Consider the following 17,394-nt stretch of genomic DNA (forward strand, 5'->3'; position numbering starts at 1 on the left):
TGTCTTAGCCAATCCGCCGCGGCGCGCGCCTTCCCTCCTCGCCTGGCGCTTTTTACCTCTCGGCCACCTCAGCTCAGCCGAAGCTCCGCCCCCACCCTGACGGCCGGAGGAAGGAAGCGGAATAAAGCCGGCGCTGATTGGCTGGCCGCTCTCGCCCCAATGGGATGGCGTTTTGGATCGCGGCGGCAGAGCGGGCGCCTCGGCGGCAGGAGGAGGCGGAGGCGGGTCGCCAGCCGAAAGCCGGGTAGTCTGAGGGGGCTGCGTGTTTCCGGAGGACGTGGCGAACGGGCTCCTGAGGCGGCTCCTGCTCTTTCTCTTCGGTTCTTTGTCCGGCTGGCGCGGCGGCTGTTACCGACATCATGATTTCCCTCACGGATACGCAGAGTGGGTGAATTGAGGGGAGGGGACGGGACGGGGGGGAGGGGACGGCGGCCAAATAGGAGGTTTCTGTTGTAATGATTATTGGCATTATCCTCCCCATTTGCAGCCTCCTTTCTAGTTTTTTATCCTTGTTCTGTTCCACGATCCCGTCATTGCTCTCCAACGTTGATTGTTAATATTAATCATTTTAATCGCCTGGATTGGGGCTTTGAATGGGAGATACCCCCCACCCTCGGGAAATACCCCGTCTGGAAGGTTCCTCTTTCTTCACCTAATATAAATACTATAAATATTAAAATAGGCTAAAATGAATGGCCAAAGGCAGCAGCGGAAAAAGCTGCATGGATGCGACCAGGCAATTAATTCAGCAAGAGTTGAGCAGGGCTTCAGGGTGTGTGTGTGTATATATATATGTATGTATATAATTTGCTGCTACTACTACTATTTCACAACCTCTGACACAGTATGATTCCTACCACTGTTTTTGTACCCTTGTCCTGTTACATGTATATATAAAAAAAGGGGAGGTAGTAGTGGTTTTCATATGAAAAAAAAATTGTATATTTTATATGACCATCAGACATGCTCTAATTGCAGAGTGCCTGCACCCTGAGGACCCTCCAGCTGTGTTGGATTTTAATAGGTGGATTTAGGATGTGAAAACCCAAATACACTTGGCAGTCAGTGGATTAAAGAAGGAAAGCTGGCGTAAAATCACCCAAGCTAAACTATCAGGAAAATTAGAATTATTTAAGATGGAACATGTTCTCTTGCCACACGTTGGTTCAAAATAATCTGCTGTGTACTTGAGCTTCATTGTTTGCCTGCAGACATTTTATTACCCAACTATGTAACTATGAGTGCTAGTGAGTGTAGGGTTTGCTTTATTTTTAAGGAAAACAGAGTGAAAACCACCCCTTACCAACCCCCTGGCGGGGTAAGCTACAGCAAACCCCCACACACAGACACACACACACAGAAACACTCATGATGTTACATAGTTGGGTAATGAAACATCTGTAACCCAAACTCAGAGCATCAAGGACTCCATTGCTCAACCCTGAGCCAAATATATTCTCTTCTATTGGAAAATAATCCGAACATCAGTGTTGGAATACTTGGATTTTTTTGTATAATTCAAGAGTTGAATGATATGCAGCTTTGTTTTAAAATCCATTAAAATATTTGCGTTTAGCAGAGGAGGGATGCTAAATTGTTTGGCAAGGTGTAAAGGAAGCAATTTCCCACCTCTGCCAACCAGTTATTTTGCCCGTGTGAAATAACTTCCCACCTGTGGCTATGAAGTGAAGTGCTTAAATACAGTACTGCATTAAGGCACAGGCTATCATTTATTGCACATTTAAGTATTTGGTGTTATGGAGATTTTAATAAGGGAAGAATGGGTTTTTGCTTCCATAAATGTTATAGTCTAAACATAAAAGAAAGCTGGACCAATATGTGGCAGACGGAGTGATCAATGGCTAATTGTCATGACTATACTACATCTAAAAGACTAGGATTTGGTAAATAACTTGTGAGAAGCAGCAATAAAATAGTTTATCTTACACCTGTTCTTTTTGTGAGCACTCCAGGAATGCTTACACTAATGTGTTGAATTCTTTTGGCTATATTTGAGTAAATGCTCACAGAATTGATACTTTTATGATAAGCAGTCTTATATAGAAGCAGCCTTTTTTGTGTAGTGTATGATAACTCATACCCCAGTTGGATAAATTAGTGCTGCTTTGATTAAGTCATCTAAAATAAAATGATTTCATTGTTACTCATAAAAGTTGCACAAGAAAACGTTCGGCATGTTTACACAAGTAACGTAAATGTGAATATTATGCAATGTCATGGAACATAAAGAAGTAAATTCATAATTGTGAGAATCAATTTAGTGCCAAATGTATTACAACTTTTAAAGCAAAACTTTAAAAAAGTTATACAGAAATCGGTTACAAGCTGGGAACCTTTAAGCTGTTTATGTTGAAGGCATCATTATCTATATCTTGCCTCATAGTAGTTGACCTTCTTTGGAGCTCCATCCTCCTGTACTGTCCGCAGGGAACAGTTAATTCTAGGTACAGCACAACTTTGCTGTTCACTCTCTTTTCTCTCTTACTATTGTGTTACTGTCAGAAATCTGATATCTTTTTATGTCCTCAATTTGAATCTGTCAAAAAGTCTAAGTCATACTTAAAGCATAAATATGTTTTATTTCTCTGTTGATTTGCAAAAATATTCCAGAGTTATGAAACAGTCCAGTTTGTTTAGTTTCTGTTGTCCAAAAGTGTCCTTGGATATACATAGCTTAAAACAATAACTTGTATATTCTTTGAAAATCAACAGTTCCTGAACTTTAAATTCAAGTTTGAAGTTCACAAAGGAGAGAAAATGAATCTGGCTGCATTTCTCTACTAAATACTGAAATAAAGCTTCCTTTCCTTAGCAGCCTACTTACTCAGTTTCTATGCTGGTTGCAAAAGAGAGGTAGATTGCTTTGTTCCTCTTCCAGCTGTTTGTTTGCGCTCTCACTTGCCTGTATGTATTTGCCTATTAAACATTTCCTGGTCATCGTATTAATTCTTAAAAATAAATTTGATGTTCTTTATAACAATTTACTCTGCTTAAGGCTGCTGTCTGAAAAATTAAAATAATTTATAAATACTGTGGGGTCCTTGGTGCTCTCTGAGTCTGGCTATTTTCTCGCAGATGTCTCATTACCTAACTAGATAACATGATCAGTGCTAGAAGGGAGTAGGGTTTTCTCTCTATTTATGTACTGGTGGTTTGCCATGTCGGTGGGAGTATTTTTGGTGGGTCCTTGATTATGTTATTGTTTACTGTTAGTTTGTCTAAGTTGGCAGTTCCTTGATTGGGTTTTGTTTACTGCTTCCTTGAGCTACAAATTTTAAAATGTTTCAAGAAGGAATACAAAGTTTATCTTATTTTGTACTATTAATACATCAATAAAGTAATATAGCATGGTTATTTTAATTGTAAGGTTTTTAGATAAGGAATTGCAATGCTGGAATAGGTGAACCAGATCTGCATCTAAATCAAAATACATTTTTAAAGCAGAGATTTAATGTTAGAGTAAAACTGATGTTTCAGTTTATTTGGTAAAAAACTAATTTTTTACATTTTGTTAATCATGGTCTATCCTTTTTAAAAATAGTCTTCATGGAGGAAATATAAATAGATTATTTTAAAAAGTCTCTAAACTGAGTAGAAAAATGATTGCATGTTCATAATGTGCAGTTATGGATATTATCCTATGGCCAACAATTACATTGTGCCTTTGCAAAATATTTGAAAGAAATATTCTCAAAAGATGCATTAGTGTAAAACAAAGTTTACTTTTTTATAGCACCCATGTCTTTGTAGGGCTTAAAGGGCTGCTTTGAACAGTGACAGCTGACTCTACAATATATTTCCAGTTGTCTGTGCATGCACAGAAAAGGCGTCTGCTAAGATTACTGGAGAAGCGAATTGGCAGGGATGGCATTGTTTATAAATGCAATAAATAATTTGAGGGAGAATGTGTTAATTGAATTTAATACTTCCTCATGAATTCTGCTTTGAATGGGAATTCTGGATCTCAGCACCACAAAGTGTTGGGACTTTGTTTATATTAGACAATTAGCAAATGTTTTAGAAACCTTGTAGGTAAGCCGCCTGTGGGAGACAAAAAGGGGAAAAGGCCAGTTGTGGCTGCAAATGTGATAGCTCAGGGCTGTCAAACTCGCGGCCCCGTGGGCCAGATGCGTCCCGCGCTGGCCACGCCCGGTTTAGCGAAGGGGAAAAACTTCCCAATAGTCACAGGATGCTGCCGTGATGATGCATGTTTGACACCCCTGTGATAGCTGAATCTATAGATCAGCACTGTATCAAATACTGGCTATTTTTAGAGACAAAAGTGTCAGTAATCAAAATAAAAATATTCTTATAAATGTGCCTTCAAAATAACATGTTTCTATCTCAAAAGAGGGCAAGTGTCAAGGTTTTTTTTTTAAAAAAAGTTGGAGCCAATTTAAAATTAACCTTGGCTAATGTTATAACTGTGTGTAAGGTTTCAATGGTTATTTTCTTTTCTTGCTAACACTGAGTAATTAATACTCTTCTTTTTTGTCTTGCAGAAATTGGGATGGGTCTTACAGGTTTTGGAGTATTTTTTCTTTTCTTTGGAATGATCCTATTTTTCGACAAAGCACTTTTAGCTATTGGAAATGTAAGTAGTTTTGCATGAATAACATTTACACAGAAATAAGATTTTTGAAAGTGCCTATGTTTAACACAGGCAATTCATGTAATTCCCCTCTGGCCAAATTCACACAACGGTCTAGACACAAATGAGATTGGATAGCCGGAGGTTCAGCAAGTTGTAAAAACTGGTACGTAGAGGAGCCAGACCATTGTTGTTGTTTTAAACGTTTAGTTGTGTCTGACACTTGACAGCTTTATAGGCAAGTGCTTTCTATGCTATCCTGTCAAGCACAGTTTTTTTTGCAATTGTTGGATGTTTACTTTATATCAAATTTGATGTTATCAAGCCAGCGTGTTCTTTGCTTGCCCCGTCGTCTTGTTTCAAAAAAGCATTCCTAGCATCATTGCCTTCCCCAATGAATTTGCACACATGACATGGCCAAAATAAATCAGGTGTAGTCTTATAATTTTAGCTTCTAGTGATATCTCTGGTTTTATATGATTTAACACCTCTCTGTTTGTTACACTCTCTCTCCATGGTATGCTCAATAATTTACGCCAGCACCACAATTCAGAGGCATCAATTCTCCTTTGATATAGATTGCCAGACCATTATATTATAAAATTTTAATATAGTTTACAGGTAATCCTCGACTTATGACCACAATTGAGCCCAAAATTTCTGTTGAGAAGTAAATTTTGTCCCATATCACAACTATTCTTGCCACTGTTGTTAAGTGAATCACTGCAGTTGTTGAATTAAGGGCTGGCTTTCCCGTTGACTTTGCTTGTCAGAAGATTGCAAAAGATGATCACATACATGACCCCGGGACATTGCAACTGTTGTAAATACATGGTAGTTGCTAAATGTCTAGATTTTGATCACATGACATGGGGATGCTCACACTATCCTAAGTGTGAAAAATGGTCATAAGTCACTTTTTTCAGTCCTGTTGAAACTTCAGATGGTCAGTAAACAAATGGTTGTAAGTCAAGGACTCCCTGTACTTGTTTGGTTACAATCTGTTAGTTGGACAGAAATTGTGTTTTGCTAATGTAGGGTTAGTGTTCAATGTGTTGTGTTAATCTAGACTTCTGTTTTAACAATGTTAAAATACAGCAGTGTGGGAAATGTCACCAAGTGAGATATTCATTCCTTAAATAATACACTTATTGCTAGTTGTGTATAAAAATTATTCTGGAGATGAAAGATTCTATTTTTACAATGGTAAGTTTTGCGCATCCCTATTTATTACCATATTTAATCCTTAGGAGCATAGGCATGAAAGTCAGCTGGCTGACTTTGGGCCAGTCCCTCTCTCTCAGCCCAAACCACCTCACAGGATGGTTGTTATGGAGAAAATAGGAGAAGGAAGGAGTATTACGTATGTTCATTGCCTTAAGTTATTTATAAACGTAATATAGTTGGGAGAAAAATAAATGTTCCTCTCTAAATCTATCATATTACTAATACCCCTAAGTGTTTATACTGAAAATTATTTACCTCCCTCTGCAAACAGTTGTATTTTTTGATTGTGCCAACATTATAAAAGATACCTTTAAGACATTCCTGTTTCCTCCAATAGCAAATTGTTGGTATAGATGTTTGGAGAACATTTATATTGAATCTGAGTATTTTCTCTCTGAATATTTCCTATATTCAAATACATTTTGTTTTCATTTTTGCAGGTTTTATTTGTGGCTGGCCTGGCTTTCGTAATTGGTTTAGAAAGAACTTTCAGATTCTTTTTCCAGAAACACAAAGTGAAAGCCACAGGTTTTTTCTTGGGCGGTGTATTTATAGTTCTTATTGGCTGGCCTCTGATAGGAATGGTCTTTGAAATTTATGGCTTCTTCCTCTTATTCAGGTAAGGTCTTCTTGAAAATTTGTATTTTTATTTAATTATATATCAAATGTGTTAACCACCCATTTCCCTCACAGGGAGACCATTTAATTTTGATTCCAAGTATGCTTTTGGTTGGCTGTCACTGAGGAGTTACCAAATCCTGCTCGAGGAGTTTATAGATATTCGTGATTTCAGATATGTGAAGACAGTGCTTGAAATCTCATTTAGAAAAATATGTAGCTACTAGCGATGATGAAACATCTAAGACAAGAAAAAGAAAAAATAGATAGAAATGTGGAAGAGAACAAGCTTTTTATTAGCAATCATTTCTCGTACAGAGTTGAATTTCATGGTAAGAACAAGTTGTTTCTTTCCTCTTGCACTGTTGGCAATATGTGCAAGGAAAAAAAAGGAGTAGTTCCCTACACTGCTGGCTTGTGAATTCTGCCACATAATCCCAGGTAAATGTATTTTACTACCCAAAAGAAAATTTGCATGGAAGTAACTATTCGTTTATTAGACATAAAGGCTACCTCCATCTATATAACTGGGCAGCTTTCAAAATGCAAGAATAAACACAATAAAACTACATAATACCTTGTCCAACAGAGTGCCTGGAGATAATCAACATTTCATGAAACAATCAAAGCATCCCATAAGGGGCTTACTGCTCATTGTAACCCAGGTGTGGGACGGAGCCAGGTTTTAAGGGCTCATTTAAACAGGGTCAGAAGTGGGTCAGGCCTAAGAATCTCAGGTGGTGTTCCAAGGACAGGTACCATGACACAGAAAGATTACTTCCTGGGTCCCACAAGAGATCAGTGGATTTAGAGCAGGGGTCTCCAACCTTGGCAACTTTAAGACTTGTGGACTTTAACTCCCAGAGTTCCTCAGGGCTGAGGAATTCTGGGAGTTGAAGTCCACAAGTCTTAAAGTTGCCAAGGTTGGAGACCCTTGATGAATGCCGACTCTGTCAAACCAGATAGGCAGAAACTACCAGAGAAAGATAACCAGCTTCTGTAGAAATCTGTTTAGTTGCTAGGTTGATGGCAAATAGTTTGAAAGCTATAAATCTTCAATGTGAATGATACTTCTGATTATTTAATAATCGCTTGCAGGTTTGTGTGTTCGCTTTTCTTTTGCAGATCTTTCTGCTTGTCTTACTTGGGGCTAAAAGTTCCCATGCCATGATCAAATCCTTCCTTAGCAGAGCTTGAAAGGATTACTAAACAGTTCAGGTGGGGAGATTGCTTTAATGTAGACTACTCTCTGAGCTTAGTGAAGTCCAGGGAAGTGAGGTTTGCACTAGAAAGTCAAATATAAATACATCAGTCTCTTCCACTGAATTTTAATTCCACTACCTCTTAAAATAAACGGTAGCTTTCTCCTAAAACAAAAAGATGCTTAGGACTGAATTCAGACAGCATTCATTCGGTAGCCGAATATTGTATTTCCTACAGATTATGAACCAACAAGCCTGTGCGGTATATTAATTTTACAGCTATTTGTATAATTTGAGAACTACTCAAGTCATGATTTCTCAAATGACACCAGGTTAGAATTTACCAGATTATTTGTGAGATGATGTCTCTACTGAAGAACATAGCATTAGAATAGAATTTTTTTTTTATTGGCCAAGTGTGATTGGACACACAAGGAATTTGTCTTGGTGCATATGCTCTCAGTGTACATACCTTCATCAAGGTACAACACAACATTTAATGATAGTCATAGGGTACAAATTTAACACTTAATGATACAATACTTAGTGATAGTCATAGGCTACAATTAAGCAATCAGGAAACAATATCAGTATGAATTGTAAGGATACAAGCAACAAAGTTACAGTCATAAGTGGAAGAAGATGGGTGATGGAAACGGTGAGAAGATTAATAGTAGTGCAGATTTAGTAAATAGTTTGACAATGTTGAGGGAATTATTTGTTCAGCAGAGTGATGGCGTTCGGGGAAAAACTGTTCTGAGGGTAGGAGTTGAAACAGTATGTCCAGGATGTGAGGGGTCTCTAAATATTTTCACAGCCCTCTTTTTGATTTGTGCAATGGATTTCCTCAATGGAAGGCAGGTTGGTAGCCATTGTTTTTTCTGCAGTTCTAATTATCCAACTAACAATTAGATTATTCTAATAATACTTATTCTATTAATTAATAATTCATTATAATTATTCTAATTATCAGTCATCATCCAACTCCCAGGTTTCAAGTTTGAAAACAGACAGGCAGATCCCTTAGTTTAGAATATAGAATTGCTTGTTCCTTTTTGGTTTTTTCCTGCCTCCATGCTTCACCTCTGGTTTCTTTTCCTTTAATGATAAACTGAAAGATAAAATGAAAAGCATTTTGGAGTAAGTGTGGCTCATGGCAATTGTGTGATCCCAAGAGAATACATATTTGAATTAAGGCGGTGTTACCATGCTAAGACTGATTGTGGGTAAGACTTTGGATATGAAGCCACAGCACATCCTTAATGTAGTTATCTGAGCATAATGTGGGTTGTGTTTGAATTCTGAACATTTATTCATACTTGCAATTAATGCACGATGATAGCAGATTCTAAGTGTGAACACGGATGTGTAGATTTGTTTCTGAGTTCATAAACATTACAATACAGGTTGATTGCAACAAAGCTGTTACATTTGTTCATTCCTTAATCTTTGTTAATGAGGAACTATAGCAGATGTATAGGCTCACCTTGGGTCACATTATTAAAGTTACTTCTTAACTTTGTTAAATTTTACCATTCCTAGCCTTGTAGGTTCATTGTAGTCACATGACAGTAGTTTCATTAATTGTACAGTGCAAATCCGAATTACCAGAGAGATTATTTTAGCCATATAAAAGTTTAAATAATCATCAAATGATCAATAAGCTTCTTAAATTCAAAAATTCCTACCGTTTTACTATACATTGTAATTCAAGCAGTTTAATAATAAAAATAGTAAAACCTTCCGCTCTGAGGACTGTTACAATGAATGAGTGAGTGAGAGTGTAAATGAATGAATGAATGAATGAAGTAAATAGTAATTTGTAGTACCTTAAGACACGTATAAATATAAGAATATTTAAGAATACATAGATTCCCTTTGAATACTAAGCTCCATGCTAAAGTTTAAATAAGCATTCTAATGTTTTTGCAATTCTTATCGAGGTTGTTGCCATGTATATTTTCTGCTCCAGTTATCAATCTTTAGTTAACAAAAAAAATTCTATCTCACATGACATACTGAGGCATCTCATTGTTTGGCTTATGGGAAAGACATATGCTTAAAGGCAGTTTGTTGTGAAGTAGTGTCTTAACCCCAGTTTGTTTCAATAATACCTTAATTGTAGTTTAGGATATCACCTCGATGCAAAATAAGAACTGGCTAATAGCCATGAGCCCTCTAGGGTTACAAAATGCTCATAGTGGCATTTCATCTGTTCCCCAGCTGATTTTCTCTCACGTTCAAGTACACACACACACCCTCACAGAAAGTATGCAGCATACAGATTTTCAAAGCCAAAACAGCTGGAGGAAGGGGGATCATTTCCCAACTGCCTGGGCAATGATTCATGATTCTTTTTTCTACAGTACCAGTATATTTTTGGGGCTCCTTTTAAACTGCTCATTTCAATAACTTAACCTTCGCAACCCTCTTCTAAAATTCCATTTAATTCCTTGAAATGTTTCCAGTTTTCTGTGCTAGAAAAGTGGTTTTCCTTGTAAGGTGGAAATGGAGAGAATTTGCATTTAGCAGTAAGCTATAGCACTTAAAACTTATATAGCACTTCACTGTGCTTTACTGCCCTCTCTAAGAAGTTTACAGAGTCAGCATACGGCCTCCAACAATCTGGGTCCTCATTTTACTGACCTCGGAAGGATGGAAGACCGAGTCAACCTTGAGCTGGTGAGACTCGAACAGCTGGCAGCTGGCAGTCAGCAGAATTAGTTTGCAGTACTGTATTCTAACCACTGCGCCACCATGGCTCACTGATGATTTAGGTACTTATAGCAGTACTAACAGAAGTAGATTTACTTGCCCATCTAGGGTCCTCTTAAACGTGCGATACTGTGATGTCAAGGAAGACATTGGTAGAACTCCAGTTATAGGGGGGAGGTGCTTTCTGATTTTTGGGACCAAGGATTATAACCTGTTATGTTCAGCAAGGCCCTTTGATCCTCTTAGTACTTAACCAGCCCATTTTACAAGTCCCTAAGTTTGTATCTATAAAAATTGTGTGTGGATTTTCAGAATAATAGTATTCACACAACCATACTGTCCTAATAAATTATTTAAGCAATCTCCTTCCCAAAGCTGTACTCAACAGTGGCTTCTTAGTTACATATCATGTAACTGGTCCTGTCCATAATGTTTAAATGTTTCTATTACCCTGTGAGAAGCAAGAAAACTAATTAGGAAACTGGTACGTCTGTACAGGTAGTCCTCACTTTCTGACCATAGTAAGAGCAGTAACTTTGTTGCTAAACACTGCACTGTGACATCATGTGATGGCACCGACTTATGACATCAGTTCCTGTTGCAATCATTAAGTGAATCACCATAGGATGATGTCACATGACCATAACTTGTGACTTCCTGCCAGCTTCCCTATTGACTTTGCTTGTTGGATGCCAGCTGTGAAAGTCACAAATGGTGATCACATGACCACAGGACGACCATTGTAAACATGTACCGGTTGCCAAGCATCCAGATTGCAGTCATGTGATCAAAGGGACGCTGCGATGTCCACAACCGGACAACTCCATTGCACATTTGAATGGTCACTGAAGGAATAGTCAGTAAGCAAGGACTACCTTTATCACTAAATACTTGAAATATGTAAAGACTTAGAGATGGGTACACTCTTCATTCCGAAAGGGGAGAATATATATGATACAAGGAATTACATATTTCTTCGTACAAAAAATAAGCAACTTTTTAAAAAAAATCTTAGGAATGTGTAAAGGTAGCCTATTTGGAAAAGTCTTCTAATCTTGTAATGTATTTTTTTTTCCCAAAGGGGCTTTTTCCCTGTGGTGATCGGTTTTATTAGAAGAGTGCCAGTTCTGGGGTATCTGTTGAATTTACCTGGTATAAGCTCAGTAAGTATTAAATAATTTCACATAATACACAGCAAGTTCTGTTTTCCTTCTGTTTCTTGGATTCCATTTAAAGAACCTGGACCAGTATGTACAGAGATGTGCATTCAAAATAGGGGTCACCAAATGCTTATATTTGCCTTCAGGTAACAATGATAAGAGGATTCAAAATTAACTCCGTGTCAGGATAAGCCAGTCTTCCCTATCCTTATATTCTCCAGATTTTTTTGACATCATCTCCCCATGTTTCAGGTCAGAAGAGACATAATTTTACCCTATTTTTTTTTTCTTCTCTACTTGAATTTGATTTAGGACAGTTTTCATACAATCACTCACGGGGTGTTTTTAGTTACCTTGTAGCTTATCCAGCAAATTGAGTTTAAAGTTAAAAGCTGGTTTGGCATAGAAATGGAGTGGTCCTTTAGTTTCGAGAATACATTGTTGATATGCATAAATTGTCATGTCACACAAAAGCCCCCATCAGATTTACTCAAGTCTCTTTGTCAGTATAAATCTCAGGTTTGTGAAAAACTGATTACCTCCTTTAAACATTTCTGAATTTTTGCCTTTTTCCCCCATTGATTGTTGTCAGCGATTCATGTAAGTCTTCCTGGCATATAAAGGAAGTCTGAACGAACAAATAACACAAATAAAAATCTAAAATGGGCAAATACTTCTTGACAACACTGTAGCTACCATTTATGAAGCTTAATATAAAAACATTATTTTTCCCAAACTTAACAAATAGGTACTACACTCTCTCCTCATTTAGTGACTGCATTCTGTTCCAGTAACTTGTTTGTTAAATGAAATGGTTGATAAGTGAATATGTGACCCAGAGAGAGAGAGAGAGAGATGGTACAAAAATCCCTGGTTACCATTATGTAATTCAGATAAAGTTTTCTCCTTCAGTGTCTTGTGCTTGACATTTTTATTGCCCCCTTGCAGAGTGGAGAGATTGCTTAAACTGTCTCTTCTTGAGCTGCTTTTCTCTTCCCTAAACATGTGTTAACCTCCAGTTAAGAGACTCAGCTCAGTGACCTTAATTAATTGATTAAGAAACCCCCTCCCCTTTGTAGTGCTGCTTGAAACTGACCAGACCTTAATCAGTTTTTCACACTGAAGGTTTTTGTTGTCAGGTGCCCCAAATTTGGAGGGCATTGTTCAGAAATTGAATTTTTGGCCACCCTGTATTACGGCCATCTTTGCAACTGGTCACTAATTGAGGGCTATCTGTAATGATTTTCCAATTCCAGTTTGAAGCGACAACCTAACATTTTCTAAAACCATTGTGGCCTATGAATGAGAAGGTGTTCTGTTTCCCTTCCCCCAATACTCCCAGCAAAGAGTCAGTCAGAGGCCTCCTTTTCTGATTTATTTACATATATATAAATGTCCTGGCTACGTCTACCCACGGGCCTGCCAAGTTTCTGGAGATAACAAGGAAACTACAGATAAGGCCAGAATTACTCACGAATATATTCTTCCCTCCGTTGATACAGATTGCCCACCCAAATTCATTACTTTGTCCAAGACAAAAAACCAGGAAGTCCCGCCTCCTATTTATAGTCTCTGCAGATGTCACTGCATGACAATTATGACTTGGCTTTGTCCCAACTCTTCCGCTGCTGCGCACGACGATCAAGTCTACGTAACCTTGCATCACTCCAAAACTGTTCTTGGGGCGTTGCCAAATCAGAAGGAGGCTCCATGGAATCAGGCTTTGCCGGCCCCTCCTCCTCCCTTTGAGTGGGTGCCAGGGAGGGAAAGGGCTCAAGAGAAGCAGGGCTGGCCAGGTCTTCTCCCTCACTTTCTGAATCATCTGAGTCCAGGAGTCCGGGTCCAGGAACCTGGGTCACAACAGAAGGACTGTTAGGAGAGAGCAAGAGAGAATTGTTTCTTTTAAGATTGCTAAGGGTCTGTTTTCCTTGAAATGGGCTTGTTAGGTGCGTTAATCCCCCTCTCCGCCCCCCACCATTTAGAGGGGTGCTTGAGAACTAACTTGTGTGTACGAAGGCTTTCAGAAAAGGTTTCACTCTAGGAAAGTTGTTTGAGGCAGCTGAGAAAACAATCGAGTAACAGCAAAGGCTTATCCACATACCATTTTATTTTGAGCATTCTTTTTTCTTATTTTGTGCACCAAGACTGTCAGGAGCAGTAAATTAAACCAAGCAAATATAACGGATTTATTGTTCATGGTTCGTTAAAAGGAGACCGTTCAACTATCACCTCGGCTATCACCTCGGCTCACCTGTTGCTTTTGCTGGCATCTCACACCCTAATTTGGGTATAATGGTCTCTGGAGATACAGAATAAGGATGGGGAATCTCCCCAGCTAAAATATGCTCCAGGCAGCTTTTCAGATAATAGCAAGTTGACATTGTCGAATATTGCTGAGGTGAAATCGAACTGCCGGAGGGGGGGGAGTTTCCAGAAGGGAATATGGGCATCTGGCAGACCTCACCAGGCGGATCCAAGACTGCCTATTGCCCGTGTCCATCTTTACAATGGTCAATGCTCATAAAATAACATGGTGGCATCCTTCTGGATGTCGACACATTTCTTTGCAGCTGTGATTATTCTCTATCTCTAATTTTGCATTTCTGAACATGTTTAATATTAAGCATGCAGTGACTGGCATTTGTTCAAGGTGCATTATAAATTGAGAATTCTAAATAGGATACATATAGCCACAGATGTTGTTTTCAGGATACAGCTGCAATTACACTTAGGCTAGGAGAAGCATGCTGCCCTTTCCTCTGCCTGACAGCGTGCCACGCCAAAGATTGGCACATTTTGCTTTATTGCTGCAAGAGCCTCTAAGCCCCACGTGCTGCCTCTAATTTCCAAGGCATCAATATGTCTAATGGATTAAAAAACGTAGTTAATAAAGCTGGGTTTTCTTCTTATATTAAATCTACTTAAATAACTCTGTTCATAATTTGGCTTGACATCTTGCTTATTGCTTTCCTGTATCAATATCATTTATAAACTGGACTTTATGGAGTTAAATCCTTTTGGAAAAGTTAATTCTTCATGTTTTCTTCAAAGCCTGCGTAGGTTCAGGAGACAATTCCCAGTAATGGTTAGTTGAAAATATCATTTTCAGTCTATTAATGCATGAATGGCTGATTATTTTTCAAAACAATATTCTTTTCTCCCCCCTTTGGGTTATTGAGCTAACGGTTTTTATACTTGCATTATTTCTGATTTTTTTATTTATTTTCATTCTGTTGCATCTTCATGTTGCTCTGTGTTAACATAAAAACATACCATGGCTAAATGCGGTTGTAATGCAAACGGTCTTACTTTGTGTAAACTACATAAGGCCTTGGTTAGTATTGTTTGAATAAGATTATACTACACCCAGTCACTCACTTAAAATGCAAGTGTTGAAGTAGCATCAATGTGTTCCATTCTTAATGAATGTATTTAAATTATGATTTTTTTTTCCCTACCCCAATTCCACCTTCCCTTCTGTCTCCTTTGCCCACAGCTTGTAGATAAAGCTGGAGAAAGCAACAACATGGTATAATGATTGACAAAGGTCCCGAAGACTGGTTCTAAATTTATATTATTTATAAAACCTTCATGAAGATTGGTCAGTCCAGCACAACGATTTTGTTGTATACAAAGGCAACATTTGTAATGGTCTTTGAAGTAAGTTTCCAATTTACACCATAGTATACAGTAAACCTATTTAATATATAAAAAAAGAAAACCGGAAGCAAATTTGCAACCTAAGACTTGGCATTGACATACCAGGAATGCTGTGAACTCAACTGGCGAAAAAGTCACGGAATGTTAGAACTCTTCAAGACTTCTTCATATTTTTGGAGTACAAGCTAAATACAGCAAACTCTCCATGGAATTAACAGTGCCTGTCATTTTTACCTCCTTACGTCGGAAGGTGTAATAGAGTGATCATGGGTCAGTTGGTAAGGCGTGGCCCTTCTCTCTCCCTGCCTGCCAATTTTCTTACTTCCTCCCCTTTTCTGGAAGGGGAAAAAAAAAATATTCTCCCGACTGTTTCTTCTATTGAAAGCGAGACAGCTTCCTTACGCTTGATTTACACGGCGTTTAAAAGGAATTCTCATTTTTATCAGTAACAGAAGACTTCATCACACAGTTCAGCTGTATAAATCTCTCTGTAAATAGACGCTGAAATAAAACTTTGTAGGAAAATGTTTCCAGCCAAATGTAAATTTTCATTACCTACATCTTTTACCTTTGGAATATGCAAAAAATAATCATCATCAAATTTTTTTTTTGTACGGAATTGTACAAAACTGTGTTAAACCATTCCTGGGTTCGTTATATGTTTGGTTTGGCAGGGAGTGGGGAAACCAATTTTACACTCCTTTCTACTGGTTCTCTTTATCCCCATTACCGGTAAGTGTGGGAAGCAAGAAGTAACCTTTTTCTCATTGAATAAACTATGTGCGCATAATTTGTAGCTCCTGAAGTGAGTTGCTTTGCTCCATGATGTTCACACAGTTTATGAAACAGGAGTTGCCTAGCTCGCAAATTTGTGCAAGGGCATTTCAATCCCGAATCCTGTTCTTAAATTGGTTATTGATAGCCAACATATAGAGTCCTAAAGCATGAAGCATCATGTTTGGTTTACTGGCAATATCTCAGATCCAGGAGCTCGATTTGAAGGACTGAGCTTAAGCGTCCCACTCTTATTCCAAGGGAGCATGTTACGAAGCTAACTTATTGTGTAAATAACCTTTTTCTAACCATCAAACAAATCAGCCAGTTTGCTGGGAAGTCTTGGGAAATCATATTGATAGCCTTGATCAAGTGGCACATTAATTCGTTATACTTTGACTATGAGAAACAATTCCTATTGTTTACAAATGGCAAGATTTGGAACTTTTATGGACATTTAACTGAACTGGCAAATGAGGAAATGTGAATGACTTAAACCATAGGAAAATCACATTGTTCCTTTTTCGGACCCTTCTTGCAGTGGCTCTTGATCATAAATTTATCCTGACATTACTTTAGTCGAAGCAAGCAAGTTAATGCAAAAGCTATTGATTTCTTTAAATCTGAATGGTTCAAACAGCCAGACAAATACCTTGGAGTGAATAAAGACTAGTTACTAATACCCAAGGATGGGAACTATTTTGTTATTTAAAAAGCGCACTAAGTGATTCTTTAAAAGAACTTTCTGATGAGACGAATCGATTTTGTAAAGCATTTTACAAAATCATTTTTGAATTGGCGCTTCAAGGGACAGTTCTGCGTGAGCTTTCCCGTTGTAGAGGAGTTAACAAGCAAATATTCCATTATGGATCATTCTGATCCCAAAATAGAGCACTCCAATTTTGAAACAAATGGTCCTTGTGTTTGGGTGTAATCTGATACCAAATGGGACTGCTATGATGTTTGGACCGCTTCCAAAAACATTCAGAACATCCTGTTCCAGACTTACAGTATTATATGATGGAACAATTGACACGCTCCTGACCATTTCTTTGATTTCATCTTGGGAGAGAAGTATCCCTTAAGAAAGGATGTTCCCCTTCCCCCCCCCCAAAAAAAAACAGAGTTCCCCAACCTTTCTGGCTCTGTTGACTGATGGGGGTGGGTGGGTGTCCGTAAGAGCAGCAGGCAAGCACGTGGACGTGCACAGCTCAATTTGCACAAGTGGCTGGCAAGCACGCCTGCCGCTCGCACAAATGGAACATGTGCACCCATGTTTCCTGCGGCTCACGTGAGGTGCCCATGTGCACACTTGCCCATCACTTCCACAGCCCGGTTCTGGATGACTCGGGGCCGGGTAGTGGGCCATGGCCTGGGGTTTAGGGAGCCCTGCTCTAGGCAGTTTAGTTGTTTTCAGTCTTAAAAT

General features: G+C 38.5%; 1 protein-coding gene across 2 annotated transcripts; it reads left to right on the plus strand.

Annotated features, from left to right (window-relative positions):
- Positions 1–163: 163 nt before the first annotated feature.
- On the plus strand, positions 164–15,722 carry GOLT1B (golgi transport 1B). 2 transcript variants are annotated; one of them, XM_058189702.1, is made up of 5 exons: positions 164–388; positions 4,524–4,615; positions 6,280–6,458; positions 11,456–11,537; positions 15,031–15,722. In XM_058189702.1, the coding sequence occupies exons 2-5, from the start codon at positions 4,532–4,534 to the stop codon at positions 15,067–15,069; spliced, it is 384 nt and encodes a 127-aa protein (XP_058045685.1). In that variant the 5' UTR covers positions 164–388; positions 4,524–4,531; the 3' UTR covers positions 15,070–15,722. The 2 variants fall into 2 exon arrangements, with proteins under 2 accessions (XP_058045685.1, XP_058045684.1); XM_058189701.1 differs by having other exon boundaries at positions 164–384.
- The last annotated feature ends 1,672 nt before the right edge of the window (positions 15,723–17,394 follow it).

The sequence above is a fragment of the Ahaetulla prasina genome, chromosome 7, assembly GCF_028640845.1.
Source record: "Ahaetulla prasina isolate Xishuangbanna chromosome 7, ASM2864084v1, whole genome shotgun sequence".
Classification (NCBI taxonomy): Eukaryota; Metazoa; Chordata; class Lepidosauria; order Squamata; family Colubridae; genus Ahaetulla; species Ahaetulla prasina.

What these genes read in the sequence shown, in the direction of transcription:
- GOLT1B (XM_058189701.1), top strand. Translation starts at nt 360, where the DNA reads ATGATTTCCCTCACGGATACGCAGA. An exon ending in CACTTTTAGCTATTGGAAAT is followed by an intron (nt 4,616 to 6,279) that starts GTAAGTAGTTTT and finishes TCATTTTTGCAG; the next exon opens with GTTTTATTTGTGGCTGGCCT. An exon ending in GGCTTCTTCCTCTTATTCAG is followed by an intron (nt 6,459 to 11,455) that starts GTAAGGTCTTCT and finishes TTTTTCCCAAAG; the next exon opens with GGGCTTTTTCCCTGTGGTGA.